Raw genomic sequence first — 12,981 nt, 5'->3', positions numbered from 1 at the left:
CAATCATGCACATACAACACGGTGTGTTGTAAATATATGTGTTATTTTGAATTGGAACTGAAATACCCTCTAAACTATCACCCGTATACAAGATCTACAGAACCATTGAAATTCAGGCATATCATTTTATGTACAATCATTCTCCGTTTTACCAAGTTCTTGTATTCGATTTAGATCATCGGTGTTTGCTTGTCATTGACATAGTTTTGTGCATTTATTGAGGTGTCCCATTTCTTGAACTTGTATAATATTTCAACAATATATTAAGCATTAATATCATTTATATGTATTAAACTTATTTTATTTAATGACTGTATAAACGCATTGGCCAATCACTTTTTACATGCTGGATTCCAGCCTGGAGCAGTTGTTTGCACAAAATTGTTTTCTCTCTTTTTCTTCACTTTTTGAAAAAAAAATCACGGGGGGGTCGCCCCTGTCTTCAGATAGAAATGCCCTGCCAAGGGAAAGCATTATTACGGGTACATTTTGCATTTAATTCTAGCTATTCTGAATTAAACGGGAAACTCAACGTTTGGATTAATTAGTAAGTTTTTATACAAACAGAGAATTGTGAGAAACAGTTTTTATGACAGTTTATTTTATCGTTGATATTCTGAATTTCTACATTCATATGGTATTCATAAGATAAAGGTTATGGCCCGTATTCTGAAGTCAGGTTTAACTTAGACCATGGTCTAACTCTGGGCTAAAATTATGGGAAGCCAAAGGTGTCAAAATCTTTATTAAGTTGCATGTTTCTTGTGTTTATTGTGCTCTTTCCTGGTTCTTAAATGGTGAAGACAATCATATATTTATACTTCCTTGACAATTATGAATGATTTGAGAACCAAATGAGCTGAAATATGATATCTCTACTGTTAGTGATTTATGTAACAATTGGCTTTCCATACTTAAACCACAACTTTAAACCTGAGTTTAAGTTAAACCCGACTTAAGAATACGGGCCCCTATGTTTTGTCTAGTTTGTGTAGTATATTGTGTCCCCATTTTAGTAGTTCATCTCAGTTTTTATAAAAGTTTTTATGGGAAGATTATTTCTAACAAGTCATAAAAATTTGTGATTTATGATCGTCCCACCAGAGATATTATTTTATATCACTTGTTTGATTGTATAAATATTTATGTACGAATATCGCTTCGGAACCTAATAAATGAAATGAAATATTTATCTGACAAACAGAGTGTGCATGCTGCCTGGTTATGTCGAATGTGATTATTTTAATAACCTTATCAAACAGCTATGTAAGATTGCGACAATCGTTTTTGTCTCACCTGCGAAGCAAAGTGAGACTATAGGCGCCGCTTTTCCGACGGCGGCGGCGGCGGCGGCGGCGTCAACATCAAATCTTAACCTGAGGTTAAGTTTTTGAAATGACGTCATAACTTAGAAAATATATGGACCTAGTTCATGAAACTTGGACATAAGGTTAATCAAGTATCACTGAACATCCTATTAGAGTTTCATGTCACATGACCAAGGTCAAAGGTCATTTAGGGTCAATGAACTTAGACCATGTTGGAGGAATCAACATCGAAATCTTAACCTGAGGTTAAGTTTTTGAAATGTCATCATAACTTAGAAAATATATGGACCTAGTTCATGAAACTTGGACATAAGGTTAATCAAGTATCACTGAACATCCTGCATGAGTTTCACGTCACATGACCAAGGTCAAAGGTCATTTAGGGTCAATGAACTTTGGCCAAATTGGGGATATCTGTTGAATTACCATCATAACTTTGAAAGTTTATTGGTCTAGTTCATTAAACTTGGACATTAGAGTAATCAAGTATCACTGAACATCCTGTGCGCGTTTCAGGTCACATGACCAAGGTCAAAGGTCAATGAACTTTGGCCGAATTGGGTGTATCTGTTGAATTACCATCATAACTTTGAAAGTTTATTGATCTGATTCATGAAACTTGTACATAAGAGTAATCAAGTATCACTGAACATCCTGTTCGAGTTTCAGGTCACATGATCAAGGTCAAAGGTCATGTAAGGTCAATGAACTTTGGCCATGTTGGTTTTTTTTTGTTGAATAACCATCATATCTCTGTAAGTTTATTGGTCTAGTTCATAAAAAGTGGACATAAGAGTAACCATGTATCACTGAACATCTTGTGCGAGTTAGAGTAGTATTCAAAGTGAGCACTGCTGCTATATTGAACCGCGTGATGCAGGTGAGACGGCCAGAGGCATTCCACATGTTTTTTCAAACTCTGGAAGAAATAGCTAACCAACCCACAGTTTTGTTTTAAATCATCATACCATGCATTTTTCCCTGCCACTTATAACGTGTTCCATGTGAACACGACAGCAAAAATGGCTTGGTGAAAATGAGAGAGGTAAAACAAACTCGCGCTTTGCAAAAATTGATTTCAGTTATTACGCGATTAGTGTTACCGTGAAAACCGTTTGTAGGTTTTCAATTATTTATAAGCGACAGAGGGAAGCGAACGAGCCAGAATTATTCCAATTTTCAAGAGCGAAACTTTGATTACCAGGAACTTTTAATGTGAAAAATAGTATGAGCTGCAGCATGATTGCCGGGAAATTCGGTTTTAACGTCAATGCATCATCTATGTATTTAGGAGGAAAGTACATGTATGTATTCATGTAATCCCAATAGGCTTACCATCATAAGGGAGGAAAGGAGAGGGAGAGAGATAGATAGCTAGCTAGATAGATAGATGGATAGATAGATATATAGATAGATAGATAGACAGATAGATAGAGGGTGGGAGAGAGGGAGGGAGAGAGAAGGGGGGAACGGCTGGGGCACACAATTATTCGACTTTCTCCATCCACAATATCATTGGATTCATAATAATTCCTTTCTTAGCAAGCAGTCATTCGAATTACGTGCGCTGACATCAATGACCTGCCCGGGAAATCCTAGTCGGGAGGGACAATTATTAGACAACTGAAAAAAGGGTCATCGAATTCTCCACCCCCTTAGGTAGTGGCTGACTACAAAGCTTCAATACAGCAGAATAATAGATTGAGGTTAGCGAGGCGAGATGGAATTCCATTTATGTTTTGGTGTTGGGGTGTCTATAATAAACAGAAATTCCATGCACATTTTTTTTTTGCATTGATGCTCCAGAATATAATCATTCTTTCATTGTGGCATATTGATACCTCCTGAAGCGAATCAAACAGAGTGAATACTATCTTCAGGAGGCAACCGGGGCTGAAGGGGAATGTATTTGCAAGTCATGGGACATGGTGGCGTTCAGAGAACAAGAAGGAACCAGGGCTAGGTATATATCGGACAAGATAGTTCTGTGAATGTGTGCTTTAATTTGAACAACTTTTCTATGTTCCACGTCTCTTGAATATGTTTGATGACCGACGTCTCTGTGAAAGGAGTATGTCTACAATGGCTCAGTAGACTGTAGACTAAACCGATGTGCCACTAACTCTTCAATTAAGATCTCGTTTTTATAACTGCCAATAGTGTCCGGAATTAAAAAGCATGTTTGCTGAGTATCATTCCTGTATTACCTCCATGGGAAACGGAATACTTCGTCACACGTGACTGTTTATGGTTTAATCTATCAACAAAAGAAAATAAATAAATGGAAATGAGCTGAATAGAATATCATCAGATTTAACATGCCAAAGTTCCTGTGAGACTTAGGTGTGTCTTTTGTTTTTGCAGCAGTCCGTAATGTAGGCCTCTATGTACAATGCTATTCTCCCATACCACTCTTAATTGGATCTCACTTAATTGCTTCACTAGTCGATTACCTCCGATGGTCATAGACAGCTTTTTATTTTCTCCTTTGAGACTAATTTGAGCAAAGAAAATTTGACAAGGAAACCATCATCATCACTGATAATTTTAGCGTCTATGCAGTCAAAGCAAAAACCAACATCATAGGTCTTCATAAGCTTCCTTTGTCATTGGAATCAAGACTAAACTCTGTCTTAAGGTCAACGGTCAAAGACGAACTTCAGAATCAATTTCTGCAGTATGCATCACATATAATCCTTATGTAGGACGAGACTAATTGGAACCTAGAAAAAATTTACAAGACACCATCATCACTGAAGGTCTTTTACTTTGGCATATGAGCAGTCAAGGCCAAAACCAATATCTTAATTACGTCTTCCCTTTGGACTCAAAAGAGTCAAGACCAAACTCTCTGTCACAAAGTTAAAATCATAGAACTTCATACTCAATATCTGCAGTGAGCATCAAAACCCTCCATTACAAAGCCATCCTCTTTAAATCCCTTCGTTGATCTGGATAAATAACTTATTTGGCAGCAGATGACAGATCACTACAATCATGCCATTCTATGATTATTCAAGTTACGATGAAGGTATAGAGCAGGACACCATCACCGTCTGCAACATGACATTTAACATTGAACCTGGAGAGTACATCCTGCATGACTATGCTCCCCGTGTCATCTTAGCTCTTCTCGTCCTTGCCATTTTCCTGGTCGGAACCCTTGGAAACCTGTTTGTCATTGCTGCCGTCATCTTTTCCAAACGTTTACAAACTACTACTAATGTTTTCATTGTAAACCTGGCCGTCTCTGACTTCTTGACAGCACTGTTCTTACCTGTTCATGCTTCCACGCTTTTAAGTAAATCAAGTTGCTATATTCCTGATCTACTCTGCAAGTTTGTGGCAGCAGCCACCTTGACAACCCTCGGTTGCAGCGTTGTCACCTTGGCTGCAATCGCCTTTCATCGCTTCACTGTCCTTTATGGCATCATGAAACCTAAACCCAAATTCAACGATGCATTTAGCACCCGCAATATCCTGATCATGGTTTTATTCACGTGGCTCTACCCCATCGTTCTCATGGTCATCATACTTCCTCTCGATGTTGGATCCTTGGGTTATGCTCTCCAGTACAAGGTGTGCGCACAGAACACTGAAAATGACAATTCAGACTTCTTGACCCTTGCAGTATGTCTCCTTGTTCAGTTTCCTGCCTTTGTCGTCATCATTGTTTGTTATATCAACATCTTCAAAATGCTAAGACGTCATCAACGAGAGATGAACGCTATCATGACTCCGGTCATGAACGAGAAGAGCGAGGTCAGAATAACGATCACTGAGGATTCGTCAAAGGAAAAATCAGATGCTGCATCAATCGGTATCGTCAATCCTGGTTTTGATGAAAGCGATGGCTTCAAATCTGCACCTGCTGCAGATCAGGAAGTCTTAAAGGAACCTTCAGATGCTGATCATTATGGTAACAGCCAACCAGGAAACGGTGAACATTCAATGATACCTTGTGAACCTACAGATCAAGACAGCTCAAGGTTTAGAAAGATACCCCCATCAGGTAGGACAGAAAACAACGCTTGTGATAACCTCACAACAGAACAACAGAAAGTTCGCTTCAAGCAGCAACGCAAGCTAACCATCAATATATTCATCATCATTTGTGTTTATACCCTCTGTGTAATGCCACCAGCTGTAATATATCTCATACCTACCAGTGATCCAGCTGTTCCTTGGTTTACGATTCTGTTCCTCTGCAATGTTTGTGTCAATCCCATCATATATGCTTTGAAGCATCCGACCTTTAGGGAGGTCCTCATTTGCATGGTTAAATGCAAGTACATAGACATTCCTGAACAGTCATCGTTCTTGATAAACCTGCGCTATTCACTAAGCAACAGGAAAAATTAACCTCATTCTTTGTGCATGAGACAATGATAACATCTCTTGGAAACTGAACATGCATACAGTGGTGCTCAAAAGGTAGTGAACCCCACCAGATTTTGAATATATTTAAAGTGTTAAAGTTCTGCCATATTTTAGATATTTGATTGTGAAGTCAATGATAGAATGTTACATTCTATAAAGTTTGTTTCTCTGGGCTCGCCGAACATTGTGAAGTCAGGTGATAAAATGTTACATCAATAAAGTTTGTTTCTCTGGGCTTGTTGAACATTGTAGCGTTGTCTACATTCAACCCCTCATCATGGAATTCATTATGTGGTGGGGTTCACTCACTTTTGAGCACAACTGTATATACACAAAGAAGTGATATTGGTAAACATACTGGGTTTTTCCTACATACACAGCACTCATGGGGGGCGTTTCACAAAGATTTAAGTATAACTTAAGAGTCGTACTTAAATTCCTAATTACGTGCATTACAAAGACATCACCGCAGTGGTTAGATCATGCCAAGAGGATGCGCACTACTGCGTATTGATCAATAAGATTGCGCATTGCATGTATGTGTCGGCATTTAAGTGCGACTCTAAGGGGGTGTTGCAAGAAAACATTTGCGATCAATTGCAGATATTCTGTTTCAATTTTACAACTGATAGATCAACGTTAGCTGTAGCAAATCAGATTAAACTTCTTGTTTCAAGGAGATTAGCAATCAATCACTAATTTGCAATTAACTGCAAGACATTTGATTGATTTAGGGACCAAAAATAGACTTGCCATTGATCGCAAGTTTCTTGCAACACCACATAAGTCATGATTAAATCTTTGTGAAACACCCCCTGGGCCCTGTAACACAAACTTAACAATTTATCATGTGACTGATTGTCATGATTGATTTGATTGCATTGATTATTTGTGTACGATCAATTATAAATTTCAGTGGCACAATCAACGCTAAGTTTTATGTTATGGTCCATGGTATTCAACTACTGCAAATAAAAATCAACGTCTAGTACGGAAAACAGGGAATGTGTAAGCATAAATGTTATCAGTTTATGCATTTATTTTTACAGTATCTATTTACTCTCTCATACTTAGCAAATTATATCACATGAGTGAATGTATGTACACATATGGTTTGAGATAGATTTGGAATACAGGTTTTCTGCTCATTGTCAAAATCAACTAGCACCACATGTTCTTTTTATATTTGACAATTTATGAGATCAAAATATCTGAGCATTTCAAAACCAATATCTAGAGGTACCTATCTTCCACCATAGACATTTTTCAAAATCAGTTTCTAACATAGTCACCAATTGAAAGTGACCTTATGGCCCGTATTCTGAAGTCAGGTTTAACTTAGACCATGGTCTAACTCTGTGCTACAATTATGGGAGGCCAAAAATGTCAAAATTTATATTAAGTTGTATGTTTCTTATGTTTACTGTGCTCTTTCCTGATTCATCGATGGTGAAGACAATCATCTATTTGTACTTCCTAGACAATTATGAATGATTTAAGAGCCAAATGAGCTGAAATATGATATCTCTACTGTTAGTGATTTATGTCACAATTGGCTTTCCATACTTCAACCACAACTTTAAACCAGAGTTTAAGTTAAACCGACTCAGAATACGGGCCTATGACTTTACCATTATGAATCTATGGACAAATTGATTAATTGAGGTCTATCAACACTACCAATACAAATACAATGTGTCATGTCAGTGTATGAATACCGGTCTACAAAGTTATGTTAAACGGTAGCATTTGCTTCCTTACTGTGGATCGAAGAGGTGGAATATAAAGTCTAATGGTCAACAGAAACTCATTAATGGACAATACCAGTTACTAGGTTATACACCTATGCGATTCCAACTTTCCAATGAAAGCAAACAATACTAAGACAGATTCATACAGGGGGCTAGGTTTATACAAGAATTCATGGTTGCCACTCCTTTCTCATTCTACATTGGCAATTATTTTTCATCAAATATGCATGAGCATATCATGAATTATATATATAACACATTATCATAGAGAAATCATTGTTATCCGTTCCATTATCATTCATTATTTGTGATTTCTTTTCCAATATTGTGTGTGCATGTACATTGGAAACTGTATGAGGTAATTGGAACTTAAACAAATATTATTTTCAATATTGTAATACCACTTTTTCTTCATGAGATCCATATATTGTAATATATTACCCCGGCTAGGCTAGTCTACCGATTCCGGTGCGCACAGCTTTTTGAAGAATTATTTCCTGGCGGTACCCATAACCATTTACCTCACCTGGGTTGAGTGCAGCACAATGTGGGTAAATTTCTTGCTGCAGGAAAACACGCCATGGCTTGGAATCGAACCCACGTCCCTCAGATTGAAAGATGACAGTCTTAACCACTTGACCATGACACCCCCATACAGTACCCAATTGCATTGTACATGGTTGCAAAGTTAAATGAAATGCCACTGTTGCACTGACAAAACCTACTCCGAATTGACCGATTGTATGTCATTGAAACAGGCAATACATTATTATTCATTTCTTTTTACATTTTATTTTGGGGGGGGGCTACTGTTCACATGTTACAGTCTAAATCTCCAACATTGGATAAGCTTTACCACTGAGATGAATGTGGATTTCCAAAGATCCTTCTTTTCCAGGGCTCTCTTTTGAGCACTTTGGGGGCTGAATCGCCCAGAGCCCCCCCCCCCCAGGAATTTTTTCTGTGCATTGGAATTAACGTAATAGCTTTGTTTGGTCAGGGGCCCGTCTTACAAAGAGTTGCGATTAGCTGATCAATCGCAACTATGGAAAGCCAGCAAAGTCAACATCTAAAATGCATGTTTGTTCAACAGATCTTCTAGATATGAATGTATATACATGAATCCATTGATTTCTTGACAATTTGGTGTGTTCTCCTTTGTTTAAAAAGGACATTTTGCAAATTTCCTGTAGAAAAATTATGGCACTGATGGATTTCCATAGAGTTACGATTGATTGGATCTTTGTAAGGCGGGCCCTGGAGTCAGTTCCGTCAGTGTGACAGTAGCGTTGTAGTTAGAATCTGAAAAGAAGTAAAAGTCGGGGGAGTATAAGAACATTCCTTTCATTGCCTCCTCTGTCATTGTCACCACCACTGATCATAATGACAACCAAGGCCATTGGGACTATTCACACTGCCCAATCATCTACATCGTACCCTATTCATGTGCAAACACCCCCTCATTTGACATGGAATGTAGACTCAATGGCCCGTATTCTGAAGTCAGGTTTAACTTAGACCACGGTCTAACTCTGTACTAAAATTATGGGAAGCCAAGAAATCAAAACTTAAGTTTTTTTTTCTTATGTGTAGTATTTTGTTTCCTTTTGCGTTCATAATGAAGAAAATACTTCAGTTATCATTCCAAGACAACTATGAACAATTTGGGTGTCAGATGAGTCAATAAACTTAATGTTTACTGTTAGGGATTTATGCTCCAATTGGCTTTCCATTCTTAAACCATAACTTTAAACCTGAGTACCTGACTTCCGAATATGGACCAATAAAATTCAATACTTCCTCCATCTACAAGAGCATATATCCAGTATCAGCTCAGACAAAGAATGTCATGGGCCAAGTTGCTTGTTGACAATAGCGACACCATTATGCTCATGCTTTGGCCCAAAATATATGTCATAGTTGATTGAGGATACTCTATTAACTTATTTCAATGGGATTATGAATTGTACTTGAACTTTTAAAATCAGACTCGTAGAATATGACAGTACATTTAATTGAAATAAACACATGACGATAAGTAGGGGCTTTCTGTTGCTGAGTCTTGTATAGCATCAATATGTATAAAAATAATGAAACCTTTCAGCAATAGCCATGTACTCACGGATACACGTCTGTATGTTGTATTGTGTTGTATTGTAAAAATTTAAGAATTACCGTTAAAGAAATATGGTATCATTATCAGACAGTAAACAAGAAAATCTGCAAAAATAGCTAATGTGGCCATGGAAGTCAGGTTTCTCTAATTTTTCTATGGATGTTACGCAGTTCTCAATGAGACATATCCCAATGTGGCAATTTAATATATCCTAGGAAGATCGACATAGAGGACATGACATTCAAATGTACAATGACTTCTTAATTGATGTAATACCTTGGTCACATTTGCTCGGAGAGTCAAAAACAGCCGTTTAATTAATTTTTATTCAAACCACCTACCTGTTTATTTAGCTGGTACAAAAAATGTTGAAACGGCCGTTTTTCGACTTGCCGTACGGCCGCCAAAGAGCAAATGTGACCAAGGTATAAGCAACATGTATTTTCAGTGTTTGATTGAAATGTATAGCAGAATTCATGATGCCTTAATTGAAGAGTGGTCTGAATTCAAAGTCTAAAGCCCTGAGTTTGTCACTAGCGCATTGATGTTTTTCTCCCCTATTGATTATAGTTTCAATCAGGGTCTGTGCTAGCAGACTAGATATATAGGCAGCCCAATCGGTCTAAGAGTCAGATCATTCAAGCTTAGAGACATAGGTTAATGTTCAGAGCATATTCACATTATAAAAGGATTATTTTTCTTAAGCTGAAACTTGACACAAGTGAATACCTACAACCCTTCCTCTCTTTTAGTATAAATGCCCAACATGTGTAAACTTTTCATTGAGGTATGGTCAGTTACTTAAATTGGATATCTGAGCTGTTACTTTAATTGAATGTATGATCCATTACTTAATACACAATATTTAGTGAGTTCTGTTTTTCTTAAGACAATGGGTACATGTTTTTTAACCCCTAAAGAAAAACACGTAATGTCATGTCTCTATAACCAACTGTTCAAGGGCACAATGTTTACAAAAATTGAGGACACAATTATTCAAGAAAAATTCCATGGCAAGTTCTTACGTCAAAAGTCATGAACTGTACTGTATACATGTAGGTAAACATACCAGATTTGTTGAACTGTGACCACAAATTCCTTTTAATTGTCAACGCAATATCTTTAACAATGATATTAATGAATGCTTGACTGATACGCATTTGAGAATAGAAAGAACAAGTAAACTGTTGATTCAGTATCTTCAAGATGATTATCATGTTAGATTTGACTCTCATATGTAAATGTGTTTAACCCTAAAAAGCCAGGGGGGCAAAAACAGGCCCCAACCTCAGATCTCAGCCATTGATCACGCAATCATGAAGAAAATTGGCCTCACGTCACCCATGACGTAATCTCCAGAATTCAACTGTGCCAAAATTATTCAAATTTATTTTTGATTAATTATGCTAATTAATGCATAAAATCAAATTTGGCTGTAAATCTTTAAATATAGCCCCAATAGTGTTAGACTTTGTTCTGGACACTCTTCTTTGGATAAAGTGGCAATATCAATGTTTTTCTTATGCATCTTATTGTTTTTGTAATTTATATTTTTACTTTGTTTTTCACTGTTTTTTCGATGAAAATCATCGGCAACACTATTTCAGTCAAAATAACATGAAATACATTGCATTTAATCAGTAAAAATAAAAATGAAAATAATGGTACATTTATGAATATTGGCTTCATACAGAATTTGCATTGGATTTGTACAATGTTTTTGATCAATTTTTGATCGGACATGCACTTCCAAAATGTTACGTAACTTCAAAACCGTGTACCCCCGTGTTGTGAATTTGGTCTTAGAAGTTGTGAAATGTTGAGGCTTGACCTTTTTTGTTGCAGATTTATCATGAAAAATGTCAATGGGAGGGGGGGGGGGCTGTTTTAGCCCACAAACCACCCTGGGCTAGATAGGGTTAAAGTGATTGGTTAACATTGGTTTGACTTTTAAAAAATCTGAGCTAGAAGGTCACACTTGTCACCTGTGTCTGTGATATGTTACAAAAATGAAGCCCAGAAAAAATTGTGTTCAAAAATAATTATTTAGTGCTTCAAAAATTGAAATATAAAGTGACCGGAAAAACCATCTTAATTTCATCCCATACACTTATGTGTACTATTTAGGTGTCTATAAGATGCCTATTTGCAAAATCGGGGTTTGCCTTGTAATTTAATTTTCATTCTCAATAATGGTTGTTTTCAGGTTTTATTAGTTCTAATACATGCACTTGCACACATGTTTCATCTTGGTTTGAGAATTTTTTAAATCGGCTGTCACAAAGTTAAACAATACCTTTAAGCAGAAATTTTATTTTTTCTTCAATATTTCTATCCTATGAAATAAGAAAGACACAAATACAGATAAATAGATAAGGGCCCTGTAACACAAAATTTAGCGATTTGTTTGTACGCTTGATGATCACGATTAATTGTAAATTGTAGTTAATGCTATAGATCATTAAAAAATGGACTACAATCATTGTTAATCTTTGTGTTACGGGTCCCAGGACAAAGAAAGAGAGAGACAGGTTGGTGAGAGGAAGAGAGAGAGGTAAAGAGAAAAATTGGAACATTACAGAATATGCTGAATGAGTAGAAGAGAGACAAAGAGAACGAGACAAATAAGCTTCAGCTTATGGCCTCAATACTTCGTCTGATAACTACTTCTTTGATATCTGGACTCAAGATTTACATTATATACACATTTCATGCAAGAAATAATCTCATAGACTTCTTGATCTCCTTCCACTGTCCAGTCCTGCTTGAGCTTCCATTGTTCCTGTATCATTCTTATGATAATCAAGGATGTTCAACGATAGACATTACTTGACGTCACCTAATATTTGCAGCATTTGGGTTCCTATCACAGAGATCGACAGTGATATACGGCTCACTGTGAAGGTTGTTGTGCAAAGTCACCATGAAGGTCGATGTGAAGGTGACTGCTTTACATCATTGCGAAAATCACAATGGAGGTTGCTGGAAATGTCATTGTGCAATGATACTGTGAAGGTCATTGTGAAGGTGACTCCTAGCATCACCGTGAAGGTCATTGTGAAGGTGACTTCTAACATCACTGTGAAGGTCATTGTGAAGGTGACTCCTAACATCACTGTGAAGGTCATTGTGAAGGTGACTCCTAACATCACTGTGAAGGTGACTTCTAACATCACTGTGAAGGTCATTGTGAAGGTGACTCCTAGCATCACTGTGAAGGTCATTGTGAAGGTGACTCCTAACATCACTGTGAAGGTCATTGTGAAGGTGACTCCCAACATCACTGTGAAGGTCATTGTGAAGGTGACTCCCAACATCACTGTGAAGAGGTCATGGTGAGCTCTGCATGAAATGACACTGTGTTTCACCATGGTGGATACTGTTATGTATTACTCTGACAATAACA

At 37.1% G+C, this 12,981-nt stretch overlaps 2 protein-coding genes across 6 annotated transcripts; both read left to right on the top strand.

The window, feature by feature from the left end:
- Positions 1-3,128: 3,128 nt before the first annotated feature.
- LOC121426434 (alpha-2Db adrenergic receptor-like) lies at positions 3,129-5,768 on the top strand. The gene has a single exon (XM_041622733.1). It carries the CDS (start codon positions 4,326-4,328, stop codon positions 5,688-5,690), a length of 1,365 nt encoding a protein of 454 aa, XP_041478667.1. The 5' UTR covers positions 3,129-4,325; the 3' UTR covers positions 5,691-5,768.
- Positions 5,769-12,383: 6,615 nt separating this feature from the next.
- On the top strand, positions 12,384-12,950 carry LOC121426294. 5 transcript variants are annotated; one of them, XM_041622530.1, is made up of 2 exons: positions 12,384-12,866; positions 12,903-12,950. In XM_041622530.1, the coding sequence occupies exons 1-2, from the start codon at positions 12,384-12,386 to the stop codon at positions 12,912-12,914; spliced, it is 495 nt and encodes a 164-aa protein (XP_041478464.1). In that variant the 3' UTR covers positions 12,915-12,950. The 5 variants fall into 5 exon arrangements, with proteins under 5 accessions (XP_041478464.1, XP_041478469.1, XP_041478467.1 ...); XM_041622535.1 differs by having other exon boundaries at positions 12,384-12,638; positions 12,735-12,914; XM_041622533.1 differs by having other exon boundaries at positions 12,384-12,674; positions 12,735-12,914.
- The last annotated feature ends 31 nt before the right edge of the window (positions 12,951-12,981 follow it).

Source organism: Lytechinus variegatus, chromosome 13, assembly GCF_018143015.1.
Source record: "Lytechinus variegatus isolate NC3 chromosome 13, Lvar_3.0, whole genome shotgun sequence".
NCBI lineage: Eukaryota > Metazoa > Echinodermata > Echinoidea > Temnopleuroida > Toxopneustidae > Lytechinus > Lytechinus variegatus.
The sequence above is the reverse complement of the archived record's forward strand: the minus strand, read 5'-3'. Positions and strand labels throughout refer to the sequence as shown.